The sequence below is a fragment of the Mauremys reevesii genome, linkage group 1, assembly GCF_016161935.1.
Source record: "Mauremys reevesii isolate NIE-2019 linkage group 1, ASM1616193v1, whole genome shotgun sequence".
Classification (NCBI taxonomy): Eukaryota; Metazoa; Chordata; order Testudines; family Geoemydidae; genus Mauremys; species Mauremys reevesii.
This window is the reverse complement of record NC_052623.1, coordinates 84,640,456-84,667,204: the sequence shown is the minus strand read 5'-3', so window position 1 is coordinate 84,667,204 and position 26,749 is coordinate 84,640,456. Positions and strand designations below refer to the sequence as shown.

Below are 26,749 nucleotides of genomic sequence, written 5' to 3'. Positions count from 1 at the left end.
TATGTATTAGTTTCATATATACACTTATTCTCTTTGTGACCTTCAGCTGTGCTGGACAGAGAGGGAGCTGTGTGTTAGGGGCCTGCTCTTTCCTGGACTCTTGAAACAAGTTGCCTTTTTCCCAGCCCTCAAGGACAGGTTTGGAGGATTGTCCCTAAAACTGAACTTGTACTGTAATGCAAACATTGAACTCCAATCTCTGCAAAATGCATGTGTGTTTGTGCTATTCATATGGTTTAAAATTCATGATGTTCTGTTTCTACTGAAAGTATGAGGTCAGAGTTAAGAGAGTGCAGTACAGTGTGAGTTACAGGAATGTTTTGTGGTGTTCTGTTTCTCTATCTGGGAGGTGGCAGCACTTTTCTTGATCAAGAGGAGGAATCTGTCCGTGAAAATAGTTAATGTTAGGGATGAGTGACAAGTAATGCAGTAGTCAGTCCTAAGGTGATCATTTGCAGGGCCGGCTCTAGACCCCAGCGCGCCAAGCGTGCGCGTGGGGCAGCATTTTCCCGGGAGGGCGGCAGGCGGGTCCGGTAGACCTTCCGCAGTCATGCCTGTGGGAGGTCCACCGGAGCCGCGGGACAGCGGACCTCCCGCAGGCATGACTGCGGAGGGTCCGTTGGTCCCGCGGCTCGAGTGGACCTCCCGCAGGCATGACTGCGGAAGCTCCACCAGAGCCGCGGACCAGCTGCAAGAGGTCCCGCGGAGGCGCGGGACCGGCGCCCGGCAGCGCGCCCCCTGCGGCGTGCTGCCCTGCTTGGGGCGGCCGAATTCGTAGAGCCGCCCCTGATCATTTGACACTGGTTGCTGCATTCTACATTTTCCTCCCTTCCCTCTAGTAAGTAATCCTGTTATATTTTCCCTTTCTCTTATTGCTAAGATGGAATGTTATCTCAGTTCCTTCTGTGCTCCCAAAGCAAGTTCTTAGATCAGTGAGGGTTATCCCTTCCCCCAGTTGTCATGCTTTCTAGATGATTCTTAGTTCATGTCACTGATACCCTTGGGAACGTAATCTGCTGAGGCACTACATAAAGAGTAGCTCTACGCTTGTGGCAATGTGTAGAATACAGACACTGCACGCCCAGCTAGCTCAGGCATAAATATTGGTGTAGACAGTGAGCCACTCTTTAGGTGGGTAGAGTAGAGTGCCTTACATGCCTGAACCCTAGGGTACATACCATACTCAGCTTTCTACAAGCCCAAACAGTACTTCCCATGTTTACACTGCTGCTTTTGACCACGTAGTCTCCAACTGCTGGAGCCTTTCCCCACCATAATGAAACACTCTGGCAGCAGGGAAAGGCTCCAGCAGCCTTGCCACTGCTGAAGCCTTTCCCCTCTGCCTCCTGCTGCTGAAACCTTTCACTGCCATGTGAGTCTGGACGCCTTTCACTGCAGCATGGAGCTACGTGTATCCTACACGCTGTCGCAAGTGTAGACAAGGTCAAAGTTGGCATTTGCCAATAATTACCACATAGATATCTGAGACTAACCATTTTTCTGTGTGCTTAGAAAAAGAAATAGCTGGTAACTGAATGGCATTTGCTCGAGAATGCTGACTTTCTAATTGTGACCACTGTACTTTACTTTAAATTCCCTTATTTCTAGCTTCCAGTTGAGTTCCTTTAGTTGCAGTTTCATTTCTACTTGATACTTTAATGAGGAAAGTGGTAATATGTTAATGAGTTTTAGAAAAATTATCTACAATTCCCTCTTTAACAGGGTCACCTGTCCGAAGCTTGGTCCCGTGTGACAAAAAATGCTATTGCTGAAACCATCATTGCTCTAACCAAAATGGAAGATGAATACAGATCACCAGTGCGATGCATTGCAACAACCAGGGTAAGGACTTTGTCGGATTTACATTAGTTTGTTGCACACATTTGATAACAGTAACGTCCTACCAAGGGCACTCCCTCAGGTTAGCATAATGTTAGGTTCCATATGTCCTCACAGTAGTAAATTTTATATACAGGGAACAGAAATTACAATTGCTAAATCCTGCTCTGTATGTTATGCTGGGGATATGTCCTGTGATGTGTATCCTGCATATTGTGTGCAGGTGGTGGTTGGTAGAGCCAGTAAATATGTATTATTTTGTATGTAACAGTTTCAGGGTACAGTGTACCTCCATTTTGAAGCTCAAATTTATAACTAATTATGTACAAGCAGTATGGTTTATATAACACTAATGTATGTACAGTTTTTAATAAAGGTAAACAGCAAAACTTTTTTAAAAGATCAGTAACATAATGAACATTTAAACTTAAATCTTCAATGCAGTTTTAAATGAGTTTCTCTTTTATTTATTTATCTGCCATGAACAAAGTTGAAGATTCTGTATTTTCACTGCAACGTGGATAGAATACCTCAGAAACCCAATAATAGCAGAGCAAAACCCTTATATCGTTGTATGAAATCACAGAACATGTAACATTTAATTTTTAAGTTGTGTGTGTTCCTACAGTGTGGAGAAATAATACTGTTCCACTTGGCATTCGTGCAGTGAAAAATAAACACACACAGGTCTATTTGCTAACTAGAAATATTTCCCATTGTTCAGAGCAAATAATAATTTGAAAATTTCTGTCACACTGAACTGCACTAAAAATTAGCATCGATGTGTACTGATTGGAAGAGAACTTTGTAAATTTTAGATGATGTTGAAAATGCCTACTATTTAAAACTTATTTAATAGGAATGCATTTGCCACTGAGATTTCTAAGCCCAAGAAGTTAGATATGTAGTAAAGTTAAATACATGTGCAAAACCCTTTTTAAATCTTTTTTTTTCCCAATTCTGAAATATTCTGGTTCTGGTTCACTGAAGATTGCAACATGATAGATACCTGAGTCTCATGGTAATCCATGATATTTGATGTCACAGAATGATGCACACTGAGATATCATTACTGAACCAGGAAGGCACCAAGAGATTTCACAGAGGGAAGGAAGGATTTTTTTACAAGTTAAATCTTCAAAGCCATACTGTGATATCTAGTCAAGGCCCTCTCATTTGACAGTATCTAGAACTGTATGTCTGGAACTGGATGCAGAGAGACCTAAAAAACTCTCTGGTCTGAGAGCACCTACATTTGTTTATTTCAAGGCACATTGCAAGGCCTCTGTTAATTCAGGCTTTTTGTCTGCAAGAGGAAAGTATGTTTTTTTGTTTGTTTGGTTTGTTTGTTTTTGGCTGAAGAATGCTGGTGGTCTCATGCTGACATTTTCAAATTAGTGTTACTATTTTTTGTTTTGAAAACTGTGAAAATGAACATAGATGTGTTTAATATACTTCTTAGAAAGTGTTTAATACATAAATGGTAAATATGTATAATGCATGCCAAATATTTATACAGAATAAAAAAAAATTCTTTTATTATCAACACCAGATATGTTAAAATAATTTACATAAAATAATATTTTGTGAAACTGTTGGTAGTAAAAATATTCAACATTTTAGTCCTCAAAGGATTTTACATATATCTTCTTAGGTAATCCTTGTTTGTTCTAATTCAAGATAGTCCACATATTTCAATTTTCTTCTGTATGAAAGAAATATAACACATTAGTCAAATTTAAGAATTTTTTTGGAGCAACTCGAAGCATCCTCCACAGAATGAACAAGAGTTACCTTCTTCCTTTCATTTTTCCTTTCTAGAAATGTTTGCCTTCAGTTAAACTAATCTCTGAAGCTTGGTTTGAGAGACTTTCAGCAGAAAAAATGCTACTTTTAGAATCATAGAATATCAGGGTTGGAAAGGACCTCAGGAGGTCATCTAGTCCAACCGCCTGCTCAGAGCGGGACCAATCCCCAACTAAAATGATCCATGGATAGAGGAAATCCATTTATTCTGTCCTTTGGGCTTTCAACACTCCAAACTATTATTTTATGCTCGTCTCAGGTTCCTAATATTCATAGGCCACGAATCTCCATATTTTTATGCTGTGAAGAGCACTACTCAGCAGCAAAAAGCCTTTGGAGAGCTAAACCAAATTTTGTCTGTGTTTAACTTCACCTTGAGACATACTATGTTTCTGAGCCTTTTCTTCTTCCTGTAATCCTCTTTCATTTTAAAAATAAATAAATAAAATTAAAATCTTTTGTTGAAACCTGGCCCCATGATATGGCTTCCAGGATTGCTCCTCTCACTTAAAAATAAAAAAGTTAGATTAAGTAGTAAGTACTGCTAAGTAACATCTTTTAAAACTTCTTCCAGCCCCACCTTTCAAGGTTGACATAACTTCATCATCATAATTCATGTAGCAAAAGTATTTTATACTTTTTGACTAAACAGTTGAGGATTTAGTGGTCCTGGTGGAGGATTGGTCTCAGAGCCTTAGTCAAATATTTTTGACTGTAGTGGCTGGCATTTCTACTCTTCCAGAAGATAGAAATTCTTATTTCTCATGAAATAGTTTTGTGAAGAGGGAGGTCCCCAGCAGCTGCAGCTATTTTGCCATCAAGGTCTATATTAAAACATTAAGCTAATTCCCTTTTTCATCTCCTTCATTATCTGTTCTCTGCATTTTGAGTGTCACTGAGTCCTAGTCCCCTAGTATGGAAAAGATACGAGATAATGCCATCACCTTCATACTTCAGTCAGGACTTAGAGTAGCTTCAAACACCAGATTTCTTCTCCTGGCAAGTGCACAATAAAATCCATGAATTAAAAGAAGATAAAGCAAAGTTACAGTTCCTGGCTCCAAAAGTAAAATTCAGTGGATTAAAAAATGTATCTCATTAGGGCAATGCTGTTTCCCAGGAATCTTGATAAGTGATTCACCAGCAGCCCGAAAGATACCATTTTATCTCCAAATGAAAGGCCATCCCACATTTGCCATCTCCAGGCCCTATTACATGTACTTTTGTGTAAGATTCAGGTGAACAAACAAAACAGTGGTAGGAGCCAGAGTTCTCAGAGACTTCTGCCTGTTTGAAACCTTCACTTACTTTTGAGGCTGCCACTTAGATATATTAAAGTGTGAAGTAACTTAAATCAGTCATAAAAAACAACTTTTTATAAGCCAATGGTATTTCTCTTGATTAGGACAATTCACACAGACTACCCAGCTGTTCTGTGAATTCCTGCTGTAACTTTAGCTTTTTTTCTGTTGGTATTCTTTATCAGCAGTGTATACTGACATTCTCTATTTATTTCTGTATTATTCCTTAAGTGTATTAACAAAGCTTGTTCAGTTTGGCAGTGGTTGTGCCTTATCTACCATGTTTCTCTACAGCGTACTATGATTGGTCTGCCTTCTCTGCCTCTGTTGTATAGTTAGTTAATATGTTAATATCATTTTAAAGTGGGAAAACTGGGGAGAGATGGGTTAGTCCTGAAATTTGCACCCAAAGTCAGTAACTTTTATTCATGTGCCTGACTCTTTATGTGATGTGTTAGAAGAATCCATACTAAGTGGATTGACCTGAAAAGAAGGCAGTTGAAAATTGTTTATTCCTAACCATGAGAATTACCTTTATTTTAGTCTTTTGTGTCTACTTGGAATATTTCTATAATACAACCCTCTTTTTCAAAAGCTCTGGTTAGCCCTAGCATCCCTGTGCGTGCTTGATCAGGACCATGTAGATAGACTGTCTTCTGGAAGATGGATGGGAAAGGATGGGCAGCAAAAACAGATGGTAAGACTTCAAATTCAAGATATTTTTTTTCTCTTTTAAACTTGGATCATATTGAATTTACTTTTTGTCATCGTTATTGCTTGTTTGAAGAGAGCACATGATATGTAGGAACAAACATTCTCAGATATCCTCACAAGGTTATACTAGCCAGACAGTGTTCAGAAAATGGAACCCAGGGAAATATCCAGGAAAAAGGAACATATAATATGGCAAATTAAACATATAATATGGTAAGATCAAATAGCAAAAGGTGAAAAAAAATACATTCTTTAAATATGTCAGAAATAGAAAAGCCTTCAAGAGAACTGGTGGTTCGATTGGCCCACCAATGATTAAAGAGAGCAATTAAGGAGCATAAGGACATTACGAAGACGTTAAATTTTTTTTTTGCACTAGTCTTCACTCGAGAAGATGTTGGTGGAAGCACCTACCTTGGATCTACTTTTTTCTGGTAATAATAATGAGGTATTGTTAGAGCTGAGTGAATGATATTTCAGTTTGTGGGTTTGAGCCACATCTGAACTTTTTCCAAATGTTTGGCCAATCAAAAAAGTGAGCAAAAAGTCCATTTCAGGTTGAACAGAATGTTTTGTTCAACCTGAAATGTTTTTATTTCTATGCATTTTAAAGGGCCAGAGTCACAAAAGAGAAGGAGGAAGAAGTGATGGTGTTCCCCCTTATAACTTTTAGCCCAGTGTATTCTGTGGGGGTCTCTCTTAGTATCGTCTGTTGAAGCTGTTCCACTTTGTATAAATAATTAAATAGATAATGGAACAGGAATTTAATTTGGGTCTCTCCACTCCCAGATTAGTGCCCTAACCACTGAGCTATAGGATAATCTAAGGGGGGTTTCTTTCTATCCTGCTAAAGCTGTTCCACTTTGTATAAAATACCTGAATAGTCATTGGGAGTCAGAGAGAGTGTGAGAATGACCCTATTGCCTGGTGATTAAGGCATTCACATGGGAAGTGGGAGACCCAAGTTGAAGTCCTTGTTCTAATGACTATTTAAGTATATTATACAAAATGGAACAGCTTCAGCAGGGGAGATTAACTGGTCGTCACTTAATGCAAGGCGGTTACATATTTGTAAATGTTAATGTGGACATCGCACAAACATTTGTTCAGGGACACAAAAAAGGATTGCTTTCTGCCTTTCCAGAACCTGATTGCAGCTGTCTCTTCTCCCGTTTTCCCCCAAGGAGAAGTTAATTGGATTACAGTGCAGGCTCTTTGCACTGCTCAATGGAGACAGACAACAGGGCGTGGGGAGCCAGAGCTGGAATCCATCTTGCAGCTAGGAAGTAGGGGAAGTCAGAAGTCAGGCTTGTGAACTAGGCAGATGAAGAACTAGTTCAGCAGTCAAGGAGAAGAGCTGCTGAAGTCTGCTTCCAGTTCCCCACTCCTTTGCATACCTAGCTGGAAGGAGGATGTGTTTGTGTTGCAGTAGAGATGGAAATGGAGAGTGTTTTATAGCAGTAGAATAAATTAATGTTACAGTGGAATTTAGGGTTTGTTGCCATGGAATTTGTTCACATTGTACTGTGGAATAACCTAAGCCTTGATTATTTATCTTGACAGAAAAGGCAACATATCAGGGGAGTTAAAGGTAGATATCTTGCCATTTTGATGGATCTTTGAGGGTTCCATATTTTTTTTCTATCAAGTATAGCATGCTCCTAAAAGTTGAGTAACACGTCAATTAGCACAGCAAGACTTTTGTCTCACTCTTTTTGAAAATAGATTCTCAGACATTTTAGTGATGAATATGAGCTAATTTTTATTAAACAAAGCAAATCTGGGATTGGATGCATTACTGCACTTTTGTTTCTTATATTTCTGCCAGGCATAACTGTTTTTAGATATCGATCATTTCAAAGTTGACAACTTATAGTCTAAAACAAGTTCAAATTGTCCTGTTTTAATTTTCTACCTTCCTTTATGGGACGCCCACAGAGAGAGGAGAGTTGAGGGAAGCAGGTTTAACATATAGGGAATTATTCCACTATTTTTCTTCTTTATTCAGCCAATGTGCGATAACCATGATGATGGTGAAACGGCTGCAATCATTTTATGTAATGCCTGTGGGAATTTGTGTACAGACTGTGACAGATTCCTTCATCTCCATCGGCGAACGAAAACTCATCAGAGACAGGTAGAGTAAATAAACACACCAAGTAGTGTGCATTTCAATAGCTTTTTTTGTTGTTGTTGCTGTAGTGAGCAATAGATCTACAAACTGTTCTCTGTGCTTTCTAAAAGGGATGGATAACTTTGCATTTAATTTTGCATTTGATTCTACTTGATTTTCTTGCCCTTAAAGAACGTTCTTATGAATAGGACTGTAATGTCAGCTCCTAATCCCACAACCCTGGCTCGTAATCCCCATCTGTTTCCTTCTTTCCTATTCTAACTTCATTGAATTTCTCTGGAAAAATCCAAGAACCATTCAGACTTCCTTAACTAAAAATCCATCCATTACTCCCTCAGAAATGTTATGTTTACTTCTCCTTTCACATGGAATCCATGCCTATGAACACAATTAATTGTTTGCCCTCTTTGATGCCCTTTCTGCTCCTCAATCCTTTCCTTATCAGTTTAGGGCCTTCCATACTTTTCATGACTTTGTTATAGCTCCCTCTCCTCCTCCCCTTCCATTTCCCTTGCCCTATTTCCTTTTTTTCCTTTACCCCAATCACTCACTCAGAGGCTACTCACCTATTCTTCACCACAAATCTCTCCATCCCATCCTGATTTGTGAGCACCATTTCCCCTGCCCTCATCCCCTTCTTTCAAGCGCCTTTTCTTCAGATACAAGTGTGCTGTAATATTCATACTGCCCCACCAAGAACCTTAAAAAAAATAGTTCTCATTGTATCCCCTGATCCTTTGTATATCTGTCTGACTTATCTTGCCAATTCACATTTCACTTGGCCAAAATATAGTTCCTTCTTTTTCTTTCTGTGCCCTCCCTTTGTTCTCCTTTCTCCACCGCTGTTGACATCACCTCCTTCCTATTTTTCAGGTTTGCAATCTTAGTGTCACCTTTGATTCCTTTTCCTGTTCTCCACACACCTATGATGTCAATAAATCATGCCATATCTATCTTCATTTAAAAAATTAACCCTACTTTCTGTACCAATATACCCATGTCAGCTCCTTCCATGGTGATGGTAATCACCACCTCTCTAGCCTCCTTGGTGCCATATTGCTTCTCTTCCAATTTGTCCAAAATGCCTACCAATCAGACCATGTTACATCTAAATTCATGTTTACATTTCTAATTCTCATCTTCAAATCCCTGCAGAACTACACTCTGGCCTCTATATTGTGGATCTAAGATCTTTCATGTTATAGACTCTAAGGTCAGAAGGGACCATTATGATCATCTAGTCTGACCTCCTGCACAACGCAGGCCACAGAATCCTACCCATCCACTTCTATAACACACCCCTAACCTATGTCTGAGTTATTGAAGTCTTCAAATTGTGGTTTGAAGACCTCAAGCTGCAGAGAATCCTCCAGCAAGTGACTCATGCCCCACGCTGCAGAGGAAGGCGAAAAACCTCCAAGGCCTCTGCCAGTCTGCCCTGGAGGAAAATTCCTTCCCGACCCCAAATATGGCGATCAGTTTAACCCTGAGCATGTGGGCAAGACTCACCCGCCAGCACCCAGGAAAGAATTCTCTGCAGTAACTCAGATCCCATCCCATCTAACATCCCATCACAGACCACTGGGCATACTTACCTGCTGATAATCAAAGATCAATTGCCAAAATTAATTGCCAAAATTAGGCTAGCCCATCATACCATCCCTTCCATAAACTTATCAAGCTTAGTCTTAAAGCCAGATATGTCTTTTGCCCCCACTACTCTCCTTGGAAGGCTGTTCCAGAACTTCACTCCTCTAATGGTTAGAAACCTTCGTCTGATTTCAAGTCTAAACTTCCTAGTGTCCAGTTTATACCCATTTGTTCTTGTGTCCACATTGGTACTAAGCTTAAATAATTCCTCTCCCTCCCTAATATTTATCCCTCTGATATATTTATAAAGAGCAATCATATCCCCTCTCAACCTTCTTTTGGTTAGGCTAAACAAGCCAAACTCTTCAAGTCTCCTTTCATAAGACAGGTTTTCCATTCCTCAGATCATCCTAGTAGCCCGTCTCTGAACCTGTTCCAGTTTGAATTCATCCTTCTTAAACATGAGAGTCCAGAACTGCACACAGTATTCCAGATGAGGTCTCACCAGTGCCTTATATAACGGTACTAACACCTCCTTATCTTTGCTGGAAATACCTCGCCTGATGCATCCTAAAACGGCATTAGCTTTTTTAACGGCCATATCACATTGGCGGCTCATAGTCATCCTGTGATCAACCAATACTCCGAGGTCCTTCTCCTCCTCTGTTACTTCCAACTGATGCGTCCCCAATTTATAACTAAAATTCTTATTATTAATCCCTAAATGTTCCACCTCTCCCCCTTCTCTCTACTTATAATGAGAGCCTCAGCACCTCATTTTTCATTTACCCACTGCTGTCTTTTGTGCCTTCTACCATGAAAGGAACAACCTCCCAGTCATTATCACCCTCTCCTCCTGAATATCCCTCTCCAAGACACATTCCAGCATTTTCAGACCTAGAATTTGGTTCCTAAACTCTTGTTTTGGCACCAGTAAAAGTGTCCTGATCTTTAGAGTCCCACTGAAATAAAATGGAAGTAGAGTTGCTCACTTTAATTTATTTACATAACTATGGATTTAAGAACCTAACTTTGGACCACCTGGATTTGGAAATTTTGGATTTTCTTCCATGAGCCCTCACAACTGGAAAACAAAATATTTTTAAATCATTGCCCACGGTTTACTTTTGTTCTAGACTGGAGACTCTTAAGGCAGGGATTATTTTGAAATATTTACTTTACATCACTGTCATAGTCCGTTTTAACAAATAATAATTTGTCATGGCCAGTTTTTAGTAGGTCACAGATGATCATGGTGAACAGGACAAACATCATGGGAATACTTTTATTTAACAAAAAGGCAAAAGTTTAAAAAAAATCTGTACCCAAAAATATTATTTTTCTACTTCTGTTGCAAACAAGAACAGTATGTATTCTGTGATAGTGAGAGATCTTATATATATACACAGGAAGGCTCTCTCACTTTCATTACAATAGTATATGTAAAATCAATTCAAGCAGAGCCTTCCTAACCAGGAAAGGCAGAAAACTGCATGAAGTCCTTTTGGGATCTCGCTATCTAATTGTAACTTACCTGGAAAGTGTTTAGTTACTACAGTGATGGGCATTATAAGAAACCTTAAGACAGAACAGTTTTCAACATATTTGTTGCCATACCAGAGCATACCTTTTATAAACCTATGCTGATTTTTTAGATGTAAACAATTTTACTTTACACAAGAGGTTGTAGGGTAATTTAAGGCCTCCTGAAGTTTAAAGCTTTCACTGGGAGTCTTCACATCATTCTGGTTCTTAGCATAGGTGCATTGCTTTTCAGTGTTCTTGTTTTCTTTGTTGACTCTTCGGCCAATCCAGGTTTTAATTTGTAGCTTTTACCCTTCAGTGTGTGTTCCAAATCATCATATCATCACACTCCTTGCATGCACACAAATTACGGAACGTATAAAAGTCGTATTTTTAAAACTTGCAATACAGACTCCATAACATCCATGAGAATTGAGACAAAAAATGTAAACTTACAGGTGATGCCAAAATTAAAGTTTTGTATAATTGCTTACTGACTCAGCTTTTTGTTATAATACTATATAATACCCGTATGGTTAAACTGATAGGTATTTAAAGAAGAGGAAGAAGCTATCAAAGTTGATCTTCATGAAGGCTGTGGTAGGACCAAACTTTTCTGGCTCATGGCTCTAGCAGACTCTAAAACTATGAAGGCTATGGTGGAGTTTAGAGAACAAACAGGTAAAAATCAGATATATCTTGTTCCTTACTCAACCTGATTGCTTTTTCTTAATCTTCCCCAAAAGATCAGTTTCTGGAAATGCTACTCTCTGAATTTTTACATTAATGCTTTATTAGTTTTATTATTTAAAACAAAACATTGAATCCTGGCAAATTATACATTGCCTTGGTGGTAGCATGATGGTGGTGTTTTGCAACACCAAGTGGATGCTTGAGTTTAGAAACGTTGTAATTATTATATTATATTATATTATATTAATAATATAAAGCTCTTTGGGGCAGGTACTATGCTTTTGTTCTGTTGATGTACAGTGCCTGACACAATGGGATCAAGATTAGGACTCCTAGGTGCTACAGTAAAGTAAACAATAATAATAATAATTGGATATTTAGCTCTTTGAAATGCTAGAATTTTTTTAATGGGGGATTCTTGAGTTGATATTACCACTCTTTATCCACTCGTGCAACTCCCACTTTCATCAAAGGGAGTATTACAAATTGAGAGCAGTAACCCATAAATAATTGTCACCTGTACTTACATTTGAATGATTTATAAAATGCTTTTATTTTCTTTTGAGGAAGGTGGGCACGTCATATAGAAAAGAAACTAATCTATCATGAACAAAATTGAGTTGGGTAATTAGAAAAAATATATATAAATAATAGTTTCAGTACCCTTGAACAATGTTAATGCTAATTTCTCCAAAAACAAACTTTTTCCACTGCCCTAAAATATAAACACTTCTAAATTGCCCATAGACGTAGTATTGCAATGACTACTACTAAAAAGAAAAGACCACAACAATGTGGAGCTGTGGACAGTGTCCAGCTTGGCATTTGGATAGTCATTACATTCAAAGTATTATGTTACATTTACAGAGCATTTGGGTGGTAAAAATACAGCCATCCCATAGCCCTTAATTACAACCCTTTTCACAGTGATCAGAATGTTCAGATATGTTGGCCTTTGTGCAGCATCTATAATAACAAGAGAAGCCAGCTGTGTATCTGCCTGCTTATTCCTTTTATGGTCACAAATTAATAGGAAAGATGCTCTATTATCTTACCCTTGAGTGATGTGTTGAACAGCTGAATTTTAACTTTTGATAGCATGGGATTGGAGGTGGGGTCCCAAGAATCAGAAGAACTTTATCTTTCATTACATTTAGTGAAACAAAGAAAAAAAAATATTTCATGTTGTTCTATTTCCCCCTTCCCTCCTCAAGGGATGCTGTTCCTTTCATTGTGTTTAGTGGTCTTTAAAGATGAAACTGATATTGCTTGTAAAATGTAATTCCCCATACACTAGTTTAAGCTTTAGGAATGCAAACATTTATAAATTAAGCATGACCTGGAAGATTTCCTGCTTTCTTTCTCATGTAACTGACATGACAAATACTTGACAAACTCCCCTTTTGAAGGGGAAATACCTTGATATGTCATTTCATAAGAATACAAAACATCTAGTAATGTAAGAAAGAAAATAAATGAGTTGAAATTCCAAATAAGAGTGAATCAAGCTGGGATTAATAATTTTTGTAATCAAGACAGTTCTAGCTAGGTATGAGATCAAGTAAATGAAGTGTTCAGCGTGAGGTAATTTTTAAAAAAAAACAAAGCCTTCCTCTCTCCACTTTGGCTCTAATTTTTCTTAAATTGTAAGGTCTTCAAGACAAGAAACCATCTTTTTTACTTGTACATAAGGTGGCTGGCACACTTTTTTTTCTTTTAGGTGTTATCACATAAGTAATAATATTAATGTATTTCTGCCAAAAATTTGCAGTATTTTTCATATCCTTGTGTTGCGTTTAGTGGTCTTTAGAGATGTGATTCTATGGTTACTTGTGAAAATCCCATGAGCACAGAGTTCTTCTAGCCCGTGCATGAGACAGTTTAGTCTAGATTCATTGAATTTCCTTAGTAATTACATTTTTTCTGCCCGTTTCATGGGATAGTTAAGGCTGCTTATTAGTATGTTGGTTGATAAACACTTCATTTTGATAAATTCTGATTTTTTGTTTTGTTTGTTTTGTGGCCTTAGGCAAACCAACCACCAGCAGCTCTGAAGCATGTCGTTTCTGCGGTTGTAGGAGTGGAACAGAGTTATCAGCAGTAGGCAGTGTCTGTTCTGATGCAGATTGCCAGGTATGTATACACACCTCACTTTATCTCATGAAAATGAAATATTAGTATATAGTTGAGTCTACAACCAGCAGTACAAGATAAAAGCTAAAGGCCCTGTCATCCAAATAATTTTGAATTGTGAATAATACTTACTCTCCCTGCCAATTTGTGTGGCCTTCTGTTCCCATTTTTCTTATTTTTTAAATGTTTCTTCTCACCTCTGTTACTTTGAACGGGAAAGTAACTAAGTGACTGATTACACAGGGTAAGCCGTGAATCTAACCATATAAAAACTGCTAACAAATGCATAAAATATGTACACAGGAAGAACAGAGAAAAATAGTTTAAGGTTCTGTAAAGTGTGTGATCAAAAATAATTTTTCTTTAAATAAAGTTTCATTAGGGTTCTGCTATTCAGGTGTCACATAGCAAAAGCAAATTAAAACATCTGTTTCGCTTCAAAGTCCTAGAACTCGATGTATTCCTAACTATATTGATGTCTGTATTATACTTAGACAATTACTGTCACTGCTCCCTAACCTGAGTTTTCATTGCAGGTAGAAAGACTACTTCAAGAAGCAACATAATAAATATATTGCAGTGTACAAAATGATTCTTTGCTTAGAAAAAATGTTAATTTAAGAATTCCTTTTTATTAGGAGTATGCTAAGATAGCTTGTAGCAAGACTCATCCTTGTGGTCATCCATGTGGAGGTGTTAAGAATGAAGAGCACTGTTTGCCATGCCTGCATGGTTGTGATAAGAATTCCACAGCTCTTAAACAAGATGCTGATGACATGTGCATGATTTGTTTTACTGAAGCACTTTCAGCAGCACCAGCTATCCAGGTTTGCCTTTGTTATTTAATACATGAATTCTATACAACATTGTTAAAATTTTTAAAAGATTACAATTTCCTTTGAAGGGATGCATTTTTATAAGCTTCAAAGAGTAGGTAATGTCAGTGTGCAGAGGATCACATTGTGTGTCTAGCACTACTGCTCTCTCAACTGATTGAGAATGCAAATAGGATCATTTTGTTGTGTACATTTCCTCTATTTTGAGCATTGTGTTTGTAACTGAAAATCTACCTCACTTAGAAGTATTTTTTAAAGCATTTTAAATCACCACCCTTTTCTTCCTTATGTACCACTCTTTGTATGCAAGGGACAGATCATATTAAAATTGTGCCTGTTTCTTATACAAGCAATTTGTAACATATTCCAAAAAAGGGCATATGTATAGACCTTGTAGACGGTGTATGTTATATGTCTGAAGATTTTACTGTAGTTAGTATGCTAATTTGGTCACTTTTGATGATTTCATATGTCCAGTGGTTAGTGTTAGGCAAAAGTTTCAGTTTTGTAACTGATTTTAAAGGCCATTAATATTCTTTCTTTTCATGGGTGGAAAGGCTTTTCTGATGTTAAGATTTTAAATGAATTTGCAATTTGACACCTAGTTTTAGTTAAAATCAAAAACTCAAATATAATGGTGTCTCATTACAGTAGCTATTGCAACTTTTGAATTTACAATACAGTAGTTACTCAGACATCTTCCTTTTTTCTTAAAGTTGGACTGCAGTCATGTATTCCACTTGCAGTGCTGTCGTCGAGTACTAGAAAACAGATGGCTTGGGCCCAGGATAACTTTTGGGTTTATGTCTTGTCCTATTTGCAAGGTAAGTATGATGTGTTTACTATATGTAGCGCAGAGTATCTACAAGGGCTTACTTTAATGTTACTTATGATGGACGTTAGATAGTGCTCATTTTCATTCCCAGAGCTTGTCTATGTAGAGACTTAGTATGCAGCAAGCCAGGCTTTAAATCTACAATGCACTAGCTTGTCACACGCTAAGTGACTGTGTAGATCCTACGGCTGTACACTAGAAGTTCTGTAGTGTGCTTTGACATACTTCCATTTCAAGCAGCTGTATGTCAAAACACACTATGGAATTTTTAGTACGCAGCAGCAGGGCCCAGCAGCATGGCGAGTTTTAGTGCACAGCAGGCTAGGGAGCTGTATGCTCACATCCTAGCTAGCCATGCACTAAGCGCCTGTGTAGACAAGCCCTCAGTTCTTCTTTGAGTGCTTGTCCCTCTGTGGACTGCCCTTCAGGTTGCACATGCACCCAGGAGCAGAGATTTTTCCCTAGCAGTGTCCCTCAGGTATGCATCCCACATCTCCTTATGCTCCACATCAAAGGAATAAAGGGCATATTGGACCAGAACCAGTTTAGTTCACTCTTACTGTTCGTGATCTAGGACAGAGCTTCAGTATTTGTTCTAACTTTTTCGGCTTCTCTCTGTAAAAAGTTGAAACGGGTGCAAGCAGCTATCTCTGATGCCTCTTTGGGCAGGGCATTTCTGCAATCATTGTGTTGTAGGACTCCAGACACCCACCTCCTCAATGGAGATATTGCTTCTGAATCATCTGAAGTGCATTACACATAGGGACAGTGACTCAAATTGTCATTTTCTAGTAACTTGAGTTCTTCAAGGTGCATTGTCCCTGCGTGTAGTGCACAATTCACCCTCCTTACCCTCTGCCTGATTTCCCCCCTACTGGGAACTGGCAGTAGAGAAGAAACTAAAATGGTGGTGGTCCAGCAGTCCCTTTATCTACTCTGCAGAGTATGAGAATGAGGAGAGCAGGGGCACATGCACAGACCAGACAAATATTGCTAGGGAAAAATCTCTGCTCTCCCTGGAGTACATGCACAACAGGAGATCCCCTGCACTACACATCTCAAGGAACTCAAGTTACTACAAAATGAATAACCCATCCTATCCAACATAGCTGAAAGGAAAGAACCATAAATTGTGGGCATCGGAGGGTCATTTTTTTATTTTCTTGCCCAATGTGCCTAGAAACATGCTTTCTCATAAAAAATGAAAATAATGCAGAAATTCTTTTTAATTATTTTTATAGACTTAGATCTATCAATTTGTAATAATCCAAGAGTTGATGCAATGTAGCCATTACAACATAAGTGAAGACTTTAAGTCTCTACACTCCACGCTTCCCTCAGTTTAGCCTAAATTATCTCAAGCAGCAGGACTGGGGTAGCTCCAACATTAGCAAGATGCCTTTTTAACCTGTCTTTCAATACCACAGAAGGATGGTAGTGAATAGCATGTGTGCATAAGGCTCAGTCACCTCTGTGAAGCTGCCAGAAAAGGGGGCATATTAGAATATAAGTACATTGAATTTATTGGCCTTTGACAACTCCACTGTGCTGGACTTCTATACTTGCAGTCATGATAGGAGCTTGTGTAGGGGGTAATCTTCCAGTGGCTTGGATCCAATATAGGGGCTCTTATGTCACATACCCTACTTGTTGCTGATGAAGAAGGGAAAAGGGAGCATGGATAGAGAAATGGTGTGTGACTGGGGTACTCCTATGCTACACTGATCCTCTGCTGTGTTTTTAGCCCCCTGTGGCTGCTACAGCCTAATGTAAGCTAGACCAGCCCTCAAGCTTATGGATCTGAGTTTCAAAAATTTGAGGTAAAAGGGTATTCCTTTTTGCCATGAGTGCAGTAGCTGAAAAGAACAAGCATCTAATGTAGCTACCCCTCCTTGAAATATATATTCTGTATTCTTTTTCTATGATTGTTCAGCAACCAGCACAATGGAGCCTTTTGGCACTACCGTGATACAAATAAATACTATTGTTATAATGAAAGTATTACAATATTCCAAGTTTCTTATCAGTTTTTCTTTATTTTAGAACAAAATTAATCATACGGTATTAAAGGACTTGCTTGATCCAATCAAAGAACTCTATGAAGACGTGAAGAGGAAAGCTCTAATGAGGTTGGAGTATGAAGGATTGCACAAGAGTGAGGCCATCACAACACCTGGCGTTAGATTTTATAATGACCCAGCTAGCTATGCCATGAACAGATATGCTTATTATGTTTGCTACAAATGCAAAAAGGTATGACTGCTAGCACTTTCTCAGATTAAATTGGTGTAATGTTGCCAGAACGTCACTTCTTTGTTTATAGAGTATGAAAACTAGAAAAGCTGCACTGTAAAATCCAAAAAGCACTAAAAAAGAACATAGAAAAAGAGACAGCCCTGGCCCTGTGAAACCTACCATAGAAAGAGAGAATGGTTCAGAAATCAGATACCTTAGCTGAACAGAGGATGGTGCCATCTCAAAAGAATGTGGGCATCCTATTTTGTTAGAAAACTCCCCTTGCCATCCACCCTGTTCAGTTTTGTTCCCACCTCCCACAATTAATCAATGCTCACTTCCCTATTGCAACTCTCAACCAATTCAGTTTTTGGCTCCGCTCCCAATAAAGGTATTTTCTTCTTCTGCCTCTCCTTCTCCCCCTCCCCCTGTCACACCTTCTGCTCCCATTACATGTCATGTTTTCTTTCCAGCATGCTGTACACCCTCATATTTCATTCGGTGTGCTCTCCCACACATGCATCCCCTCTGTATTATTCTGTATTGACTCCACTCCAGTAGGTTAGTATTCACCCCCCAATCTGTCATTTGGTTATCCTCAAGCTACTGACACCTGTGATTTTATTTAATTCCTGAACTCTCATTCACACCTAACGTTTAACACCTGAGCACACAGTTTAGAAGTCTCGTCTCTCTGGCCTGCAGGGTTAGGGCTCCAAAAGGGTTTTCCTTCCTGGACAGTGGCCTGGAGACTCCTTTCCTTATCCTTTTCCAGACTCTTTTTTTCAGGGGAAGGGGAAGAAAATATCACTGGGAGTCCACCCACATCCCCCTAGGCAGAAAAAGGGTGAATTTCAGGCAGTGCAGAGATAGCAGGAAGCAGCTGCTGTTTTACTTAAGAGTCCTATAATTCAGTATATCCAGTAGCCTGATTAGTTCTCTTTCCCCTGGAGGCTGGGAAATGGGGAAAGGGCAGCTAATAAGATGGGGGTACCCACCCACCAATCAATAGCAGTGTCTGAAAACACTTAAGGAAATTCCACAGAATAGGCAGCCCTGCTTAGCGTATGTGTTATGGCTGCCCGGTGTGCCTTTGTGCCATAAAACCAAAACCTGAGAGCAGCAAAATGCCTTGGCCAGCAGGAGCCTGAGCATGGAAAGGAAGGAGCAGCTCATTTCCTACTGCTCACTTCTGCTATCTTTGCCCACCCTGTTGCTCTCCACCCAATTGGAGAGCAGTTTCTCTGCTACCTTGCCCATTTAGGACTTGGCTGCAAGGGCCAAGGCAGAGGGAGTGGCACTTCAAGCCAGCTTCACAGCCCTTTGGGGCAGGATTTTCCCCTCCCCTGGATCTGAGTACTGTGCTGGCAGGTGGGAAAGTAGAAGGGAGGGAGAAGCTTCCCTTCAGCTCCAGCAGCATCTCAGCAGCATCACCCTGCTCCCACCTTCTTGATATGCACTCATAGAATGGCCAAAAAATCATCCCGTGATCCAAACCCTGCAATCTTTTGCACATATTAAAGACATGTATGTGGGATATGTTGGATTGCTGGATAATTTTTGGCCATTTTGAGGGTCATGGCAGAAAAAGGATTATTTTTTTTAAAGGTTTAACCTTATAGAACCTAATAAAGAGATTGTACTAAGAGCCTTTATCATCATCTCCATGCATATGAAGTTGATAACAGGAATATAAACTGTCCCCAATTTCTACAGTTTTAATCTTCAGTCATTTGTGTGTCACATTTAGGCATATTTTGGTGGTGAAGCTCGTTGTGATGCTGAGGCTGGACAAGGAGATGATTATGATCCAAGAGAGCTCATTTGTGGTGCATGCTCTGATGTTTCAAGGGCACAGGTAAGCAGACTAGTTCTGTTTTCTTTTAAATAGTTATCTGAGCTATACAGCAATTAGGTTTATTTGTAGTAAAATACACATATTTGTTTAATTTTTGACAGATATTTCAAATACGTAAATATGTTGCTTAAATGTTACAGTTCGGTTTCTAATCTTAACAGCACTTGTTTTCTTTCTATGCAGATGTGTCCCAAACATGGTACAGATTTCTTGGAGTACAAATGTCGGTACTGCTGCTCAGTAGCTGTGTTTTTCTGCTTTGGGACAACACATTTTTGCAATGCTTGCCATGATGATTTCCAAAGAATGACAAGCATCAGTAAAGAAGAACTTCCACATTGTCCTGCAGGTAATGTTTTTTACAGAACAGTTTTAACAATCTAAATGACGAGAAAATTATTTAGTCAGCCAGTTATTCTATTACAATTGATCTTGCTAATTTTTAGAAATATAGCAAAATTAATCATGTGATGTCTTAAGTTCAACTTTTTATATAATCTTCATAGTATGGATTATTTTGTTCTGTGATCCATTTCTTTCTGGAAATATTGGTTTCCAAAATGGGCAATGCTTTTATCACAGTAAAATCAACACATCATTAGATACTTTGAAACTTCCTTTCTTGAGCAAATTGCCTCCACACACTACTACCATGCTACCACATGGACCAAAGAGGAGATAACAAACTTCCTAACATAACCTGAGTACTTATCCTGCAACTATAAAGGAAAGCACTTTGAACTGTACTGATCCCTTAGTTCCTGGCATCATCGTGTGCCACTGGATCTGATGGTCTCACCAGAACTGTGAATTTTAATATTACATTTCATGTGCTCCCTATAGCTTTTCACATAGTGTTAGAAGATTACTTACATAATTTGAGGGGAAAGGGCAATAAATACTTTTACTACATTGCTTAATGTTTCATTTATACGCCAGGGAAGTAATTGTTGGCCTAACTCCTAAATTGTTCTTCAGGTGAAATTTCCTTTAACAAGTATATGTTATTCAGATGTAAAGGTTTTTGTTCCACATTGGGCCGGAACTCTTTTCACTGTATTGATCCATTTAAAGAAATTTTAATTTTCTTTCAATAACATTTTGACAGTAGATCAAATTAATTATGGAAAATTTACAATGACTAAATAGCAGTCTAATAGTCTCGGGGGGGTTCTTCAAATTTGTGTTTAATCCTTGACCTGAAGCTGTAAATCTTGTAGAAGCCAACAGTTCTGGCCCTTTTTGTTATGCTTAATCAAACTGCTCACAATTATTCACTTTTCATCCTGTAAAAGTTCTAATTTTTAAATGCCTGATAGAAGCTGGTCAAGTGAAAGTGGCCTGTTACTACTTTTTCCTATACTAACTGCATTTTTCCCAAATCTTTTCTTATCCGTGTCCTGTAAATTCAAACAGATTTCTCTATTTAATACTGTTTTTTTCAATACTTGTACAGTTTTATTCACATAAGATTTGGACGTTTTGAAACTGTCTTTTTCCCTTTACACTGATTGCAGGTCCAAAAGGCAAACAACTTGAAGGAACAGAGTGTCCACTTCATGTTGTCCATCCACCCACTGGTGAGGAATTTGCTCTGGGATGTGGGGTTTGCAGAAATGCACACACTTTTTAGACTAGTAATTTTTTTACCAGAGCAAAACAGTTGTCCTCATCCCACAAGTGTCCTAAACAGAATATAAAGTCCAGTCAGGATGAGGATGGGACCATTTCATAACCCAGCTAAAAGGAACAATTTACAGTGCAAGAAGGATGCCAAATACCATTTACCATGCTGTGAGAAATTGACATTTTTTTGAACTAAGACATCAAAAATTGTGAGATGTTTGCATGTGGCCATTACAGTCATCGGCTATGAAGCATTGGACATTTACAAATAAATAATTGCTATTAAAGGATCTCTGTGTCTGTGGACTATGAATGATGCTGGTTTTCAGACGAAGAAAGAAAAAACGGATTATTGTATACTGACTTTTTGTAATCCTGTACAATTGTAACTGCATCATGGGTGGGGGTGGGAAAGAGGAGTATTCTCGTTTATTTCCTAGACTGTTACAAAAAAAAATTGTGTTAGGAAGGCATAAATGTAACAAGTATCACGCTGTATATAAAGAATATCAATGTTTGTCCTGTATAAGAATTACTAAATTACAACAGCAGTTTCATTTAAACTTCTGGGTTATGTTTGAGCCTGAAATTTTAATGAAGTGCAATACTGAGTGTGCCTCATATCTTGCAGCTGTAAACATAATGGAATGTACATGTCAATAAAACCACTGTACATTTTTATACAGTGAAAGTCTAATGAATGTGTAAGACTTTATTTTAGAATGGCTCAAAACCAAACCATTTCATTTCACAAATAAAATGTATTCATTTTTTAAAGAACCAAATTCAAAACCAGCTGGTAAATTGCTTTATGGTACTATTTGGTATGGTAAAGTTGCTTATGGTACTATTTATTAGACAGAAAAAGTTTGCTTAAACATCCTTTAAGAAAAGTTGGGTAATCTTACTAAACTTCACATAAAGTATTACCGTATATACTCGTTCATAAACTGAATTTTTTAGTAAAAAAGGGAAGCACCAGAGAAGGGGTTCAGCTTATGAACGAGTATAGAGAGGCAGAGGTGGAACATAGCCCCTCCCCCCAACAGAGGGAGCAAGGAGGGGCAGCACAGCCAGCAGAGACAGAAGGGAAGAGGCAGGGCCAGAATCTCTCCACTTCTGGCCATGCTGCTGTCCCCCCAGCCTCCGAAGCAGCTGCAGCTCCAGCTCCAGGGCTGGTAGACTGCAGCCGTGCCGCTTGGCCCCACCCCCCAGAGCAGGCTGTGGCCGCGTCGCTTGGCCCGCTGGAGAACGGCCCAGCCCGCTGGAACATGCTGTGGCCTTGCGCCGTGGCTGCACTGCCCAGCCTGCCAGAGCAGCTCCAGTCAGGCCACAGACATCCTCCCCAGATAAGATGGGAAGGGATGGGATGGGGAGTGTGGGGGTCCCAGGCTAGGGGTGGGGTCATGTGGAGGGTGGTCATAGGGGTTATTCCCCTGACCCCCAGCTTCTCCCCCGCTTCCCCCCCCCCCCCAATTTCCCCACGAGTTGCTGTCCCGGCCCATCAGGGTAAGCAGCTGGCACGCCAGGACACTTTGTTTACTTAAGTTTACCTTCCTTGGAAAGCAGCCTGAGGGCAGAGGTGTTAAGTTTTTTTAACAAGGGTCTTTGTTAAGAGGAAGTTTCAAGCTGTGCGCAAACAACCAGCAAAAGGCATTTACAAGCTGAATTGTTTTCTTTCTTTCTACCTCGGGTATAGCTAGTTAGAAAATCTCTGTTAACCAAGCAGCCCTGAGAGAGAAAAAAAAATCCTACTGGCTTTTGGTTCCTAAAAATCCCACACTGCTGCTCACCATGTCAAGATTTCCTCCCCCACTCTGAACTTTAGGGTACAGATGTGGGGACCTGCATGGACCCTTCTAAGCTTAATTCCTATCTTAGATCTGGTAACACTGCCACCAGCCAGAGATCAGTGTCTGGCACACTTTCTGTTTCCCCAAAACCTTCCCTGGGGAACACAGATCCAAACTCCTTGGATCTTAAAACAAAGAGGAATTAATCATCCCCCCTCTTTTTTTTCCCCCACCAATCCCTGGTGAGTTCAGACCCAATCCCCTTGGGTCTTTAAAACAAGGAAAAATCAATCCGGTTCTTAAAAAGAAAGCTTTTAATTAAAAAAAGAAAAGGTAAAAATTATCTCTGTAAAATCAGGATGGAAAATGCTTTACAGGGTACTCAGATTCATAGAGACCAGTGCCTGCAGAAGCTCGAGGTAAACAAACCATCTTGGCCTGCCAGTGGCTTATCCTGATGGCCCGGGAACCAAAGTTTGCTGACCCCTGAATTATAGGCTTGGCTTATGAACAGGTTATAAAAATTTTCCATATTTACTTATCCATCTTGGAGGGATCGGCTTATAAATGGACTGGCTTATGATCGAGTATATGCGGTATATTTGAATTGATGTACAGGTTGATAAGCAGTTCCTGAAGGCTTCACAGTAATATCCTGGAAGACTAATTTTTAATTGGTTTGTATTTACTTTTAATTAAAGCTCTGCAGATACCCTCTTCTAGTATGTATGGACTCATGCCATGAGTCCAAAAAAGTTTGATCAACGCTTCCATTGGGGCTGTACATACATCCTCAGTGTCTTCACAGCTTCCCTACCTGTGGGCAGATAAGGGAATGCAGCATCAACTGCACCTGTTCCTCCTTAGTGCCTGTGGAAGAGTCACAATTCAGCAGTGTCCACAGTGACTTATTTTAAAAATGTTAGATCTGAGAAAATTAATAATTCTCATAGTAGTTAGGGTTTGGAGGGTGGGGGGGTTGTTGTCCTTTTGGCAGCTTTTAGATACATTTTGACCTGCCAGTCGACTGATTAACACTTCCCCACCGTATGGCTGAGGAAAATCTTTAGGGTTAAAACTCTGCCCATGTGACAGACTGAGGCGCAGTGTGGAGGATCACACAAAGTAATCTTTTCTGCCTTGGAAAAGGCCATATCTCTAGCATATTCCCAACCTGCTGATCCTTCTTCAGCCAGACCTGATGTGATACAGATAGATACCTGACTATTTTCACCTGCTGAACAATGCATGAATTTGGCTTCAGGCTTTGAGCAAGAGGACCCTCCCTCGTGATCCAGAACCTGGTCCAGATGCGGAGCACTGACCTATACTGCAGAAGTGCCTACGATCTCAGTGAGTTGGCCTCTGCTCTAATGGACCAGTGAAATCTGTTTGGTTTCAACTTCAACACAGGGAGATGAGGAAAAGCGGTTGGGACCACCCAAAGCTGGGAACAGCACCAAGAATCAACTGCTGATCCACCATTCTCAGCATGATGCCCCGCCACATCAGACTATCCCACATTGCTAGCATTGGCTAAAGTCCCCTAGATGCTAGGGAAGTCTGCACCCCTTTTTGACCTCCTCAAAATCTAGAAATTATTAATCATTTTGTAGGGTGATACTATGCATTTTAAATGTCTTTTTAGCTTTGCTTGCTAAATGCATTCAGGTCATAAAAGCCCCTTAAATCCAATACTCTTCAGGTACTAGACAAACTGATCGACGAATAACAGATGGAGTCGCTTCAATGCTCGTTTGCTAGTCCCAGCTAGAAAACACTATGCGAAAGTAAGAGTGTCACTTACTAAATGATGCACTTGCATTTGTCAAATGCTTTCCACCTGAGGGTCTCCAAAACACTTTTAAAATATTAATGAATTAAATTTCACACTACTTTTGTCTTGAGGTACGTGAGTTTTACTTTTCCTCATATTATAGATGAGGAAACTGAGGGCCAAAGCCTAAGTGAGTTGCCTGAAGTCTGTGACAGAGATGGGAAATGAACCTAGGTCTTCTGACTCTGTCCTGTTCTTTACCATGTGCAAAGAGACCCCATTGTGCTCTAAACAGCAGCACCCTGGGTTTTCCCTAAAGATCGCACATCCTGGTTCTGATCAAACGACCTTCTGACAAAATCACAATCTGAAGTGGTAAGGCTGAGAGCAATTGGTCTTCTGGCTGAATCAAAAACAAGCAAACCAGTGTATTCCGGTGTCTGAAATCTGGGGGAAGACTGAAAAGATACAGATTAAGTAGGGAGAGACAGCTCCCTGGTGTGCCTGAAGCCTTTGATCAGATCAACAGAGAGCATCACTCTAAGGCACATAAACAGTAGAAACAACAGTTTGAAGGAAGTTGAGCAATGGCCCTGGTGTTGAAACTGTGATCATAGCATCAAGAATCGAGCAGCACAGACCCAGTGCAAAAGGAAGTGGGAGAGAAGGCGGAGATCCTTGAAGAAATGAGACAACATGGGAGAACTCAGAAAAGGAAAAGGAGGAGGATGACTGGCAATGAACAGCAATTTATTTGTATATAACTTCTAACATTCAATCTTAGCTTAAAAAAAACTCATGGATGCACTAAGACAAAAAATAAGCAGCAACATTCTGCAAAGCCCTCTACAAATGTCTTTACTTCAACATACAGTATTAAGCAAGATTAGACTGGTATATGTTTCTTCCAGTAATGAGCATTAGAAATAGACTTAGGTTTAGTTCTTTTTGCTGACAGAAGAGAATGGTCAATAGATCAATGGATAAGAATTCACTGTCAAAAAGTATGTAATTACTTCAGTTATCGTTGGATCCCATCAGACTGCCAGTCAATAAAGCAAGCGAGTTATGTGCACTCTAACCACTGTTGTTTACTTTTTTGACCCTGCTATTTATGCTTGCTGCTTGGCATAATGTATGGTGCCCAACTTAATATGAGTAGAGACTTACAAAATACACTGTGTAGCATTTTATGTGCTTTTTTTCACTGAACCGCTACTTCATCAAAATTTTCATAATGGTCATTTATGTATTTAGAAAGCTCCAGTAGTTTGCAGGGGATTTGCTAGCAAAAATGGCAACAAAAAACAAGGCCAATAATCAGTGCAGAGTTATTGCAACTAAGGATTGGTCTATACTACAGTCAACGCTACAGCCTTGCTTCTGCCAATGTAAGTGATTGAAAATCTGTTCTGGGAGGATTTTTTTCCTCTCAATACTACTTATAAAACAAGTGCAACAGCAGTGAATACAGAGTGCCCGCCAGGGTATGAACAGAGGTGGTGCAGCAGCAGCATGTGAAGTGATGCACTCCACACACAGATCTGTGACATGGCCCAATGGAACAAACTGATAACGGTCATTGTTAGTGGGGTATGGTGGGGAGGCTGCTTACGCTGCAAAAAAAACAACCTGCCAAACTGGCTAAGGAAGAAATGCCTCCTAGGCTGCTAGCAAGGGTAAAACACAGTTAACTGTGGTATAGAATATCAGGGTTGGAAGGGACCTCAGGAGGTCATCTAGCCCAACCCCCTGCTCAAAGCAGGACCAATCCCCAACTAAATCATCTCAGCCAGGGCTTTGTCAAGCCTGACCTTAAAAACCTCTAAGGAAGGAGATTCCACCACCTCCCTAGGTAACCCATTCCAGTGCTTCACCACCCTCCTAGTGAAAAAGTTTTTCCTAATATCCAACCTAAACCTTCCCCACTGCAGCTTGAGACCATTACTCCTTGTTCTGTCATCTGGTACCACTGAGAACAGTCTAGATCCATCCTCTTTGGAACCCTTTTTCAGGTAGTTGAAAGCAGCTATCAACCCCCCCCACACACACACA

At 39.6% G+C, this 26,749-nt stretch overlaps 1 protein-coding gene across 11 annotated transcripts in view; it reads left to right on the top strand.

Annotated features, from left to right (window-relative positions):
* MYCBP2 (MYC binding protein 2) overlaps nucleotides 1-21,821 on the top strand; it is a 432,876-nt gene extending 411,055 nt beyond the window's left edge. For all 11 annotated transcript variants that reach the window (XM_039512057.1, XM_039512192.1, XM_039512052.1 and 8 more), the window contains 11 exons: nucleotides 1,723-1,842; nucleotides 5,542-5,643; nucleotides 7,669-7,797; nucleotides 11,457-11,589; nucleotides 13,631-13,734; nucleotides 14,373-14,561; nucleotides 15,287-15,394; nucleotides 17,449-17,658; nucleotides 19,391-19,498; nucleotides 19,682-19,847; nucleotides 21,016-21,821. In XM_039512057.1, the coding sequence (XP_039367991.1) occupies nucleotides 1,723-1,842; nucleotides 5,542-5,643; nucleotides 7,669-7,797; nucleotides 11,457-11,589; nucleotides 13,631-13,734; nucleotides 14,373-14,561; nucleotides 15,287-15,394; nucleotides 17,449-17,658; nucleotides 19,391-19,498; nucleotides 19,682-19,847; nucleotides 21,016-21,131 (1,485 nt within the window). In that variant the 3' untranslated portion in view covers nucleotides 21,132-21,821. The remainder of the gene's footprint in view (nucleotides 1-1,722; nucleotides 1,843-5,541; nucleotides 5,644-7,668; nucleotides 7,798-11,456; nucleotides 11,590-13,630; nucleotides 13,735-14,372; nucleotides 14,562-15,286; nucleotides 15,395-17,448; nucleotides 17,659-19,390; nucleotides 19,499-19,681; nucleotides 19,848-21,015) is intronic.
* The last annotated feature ends 4,928 nt before the right edge of the window (nucleotides 21,822-26,749 follow it).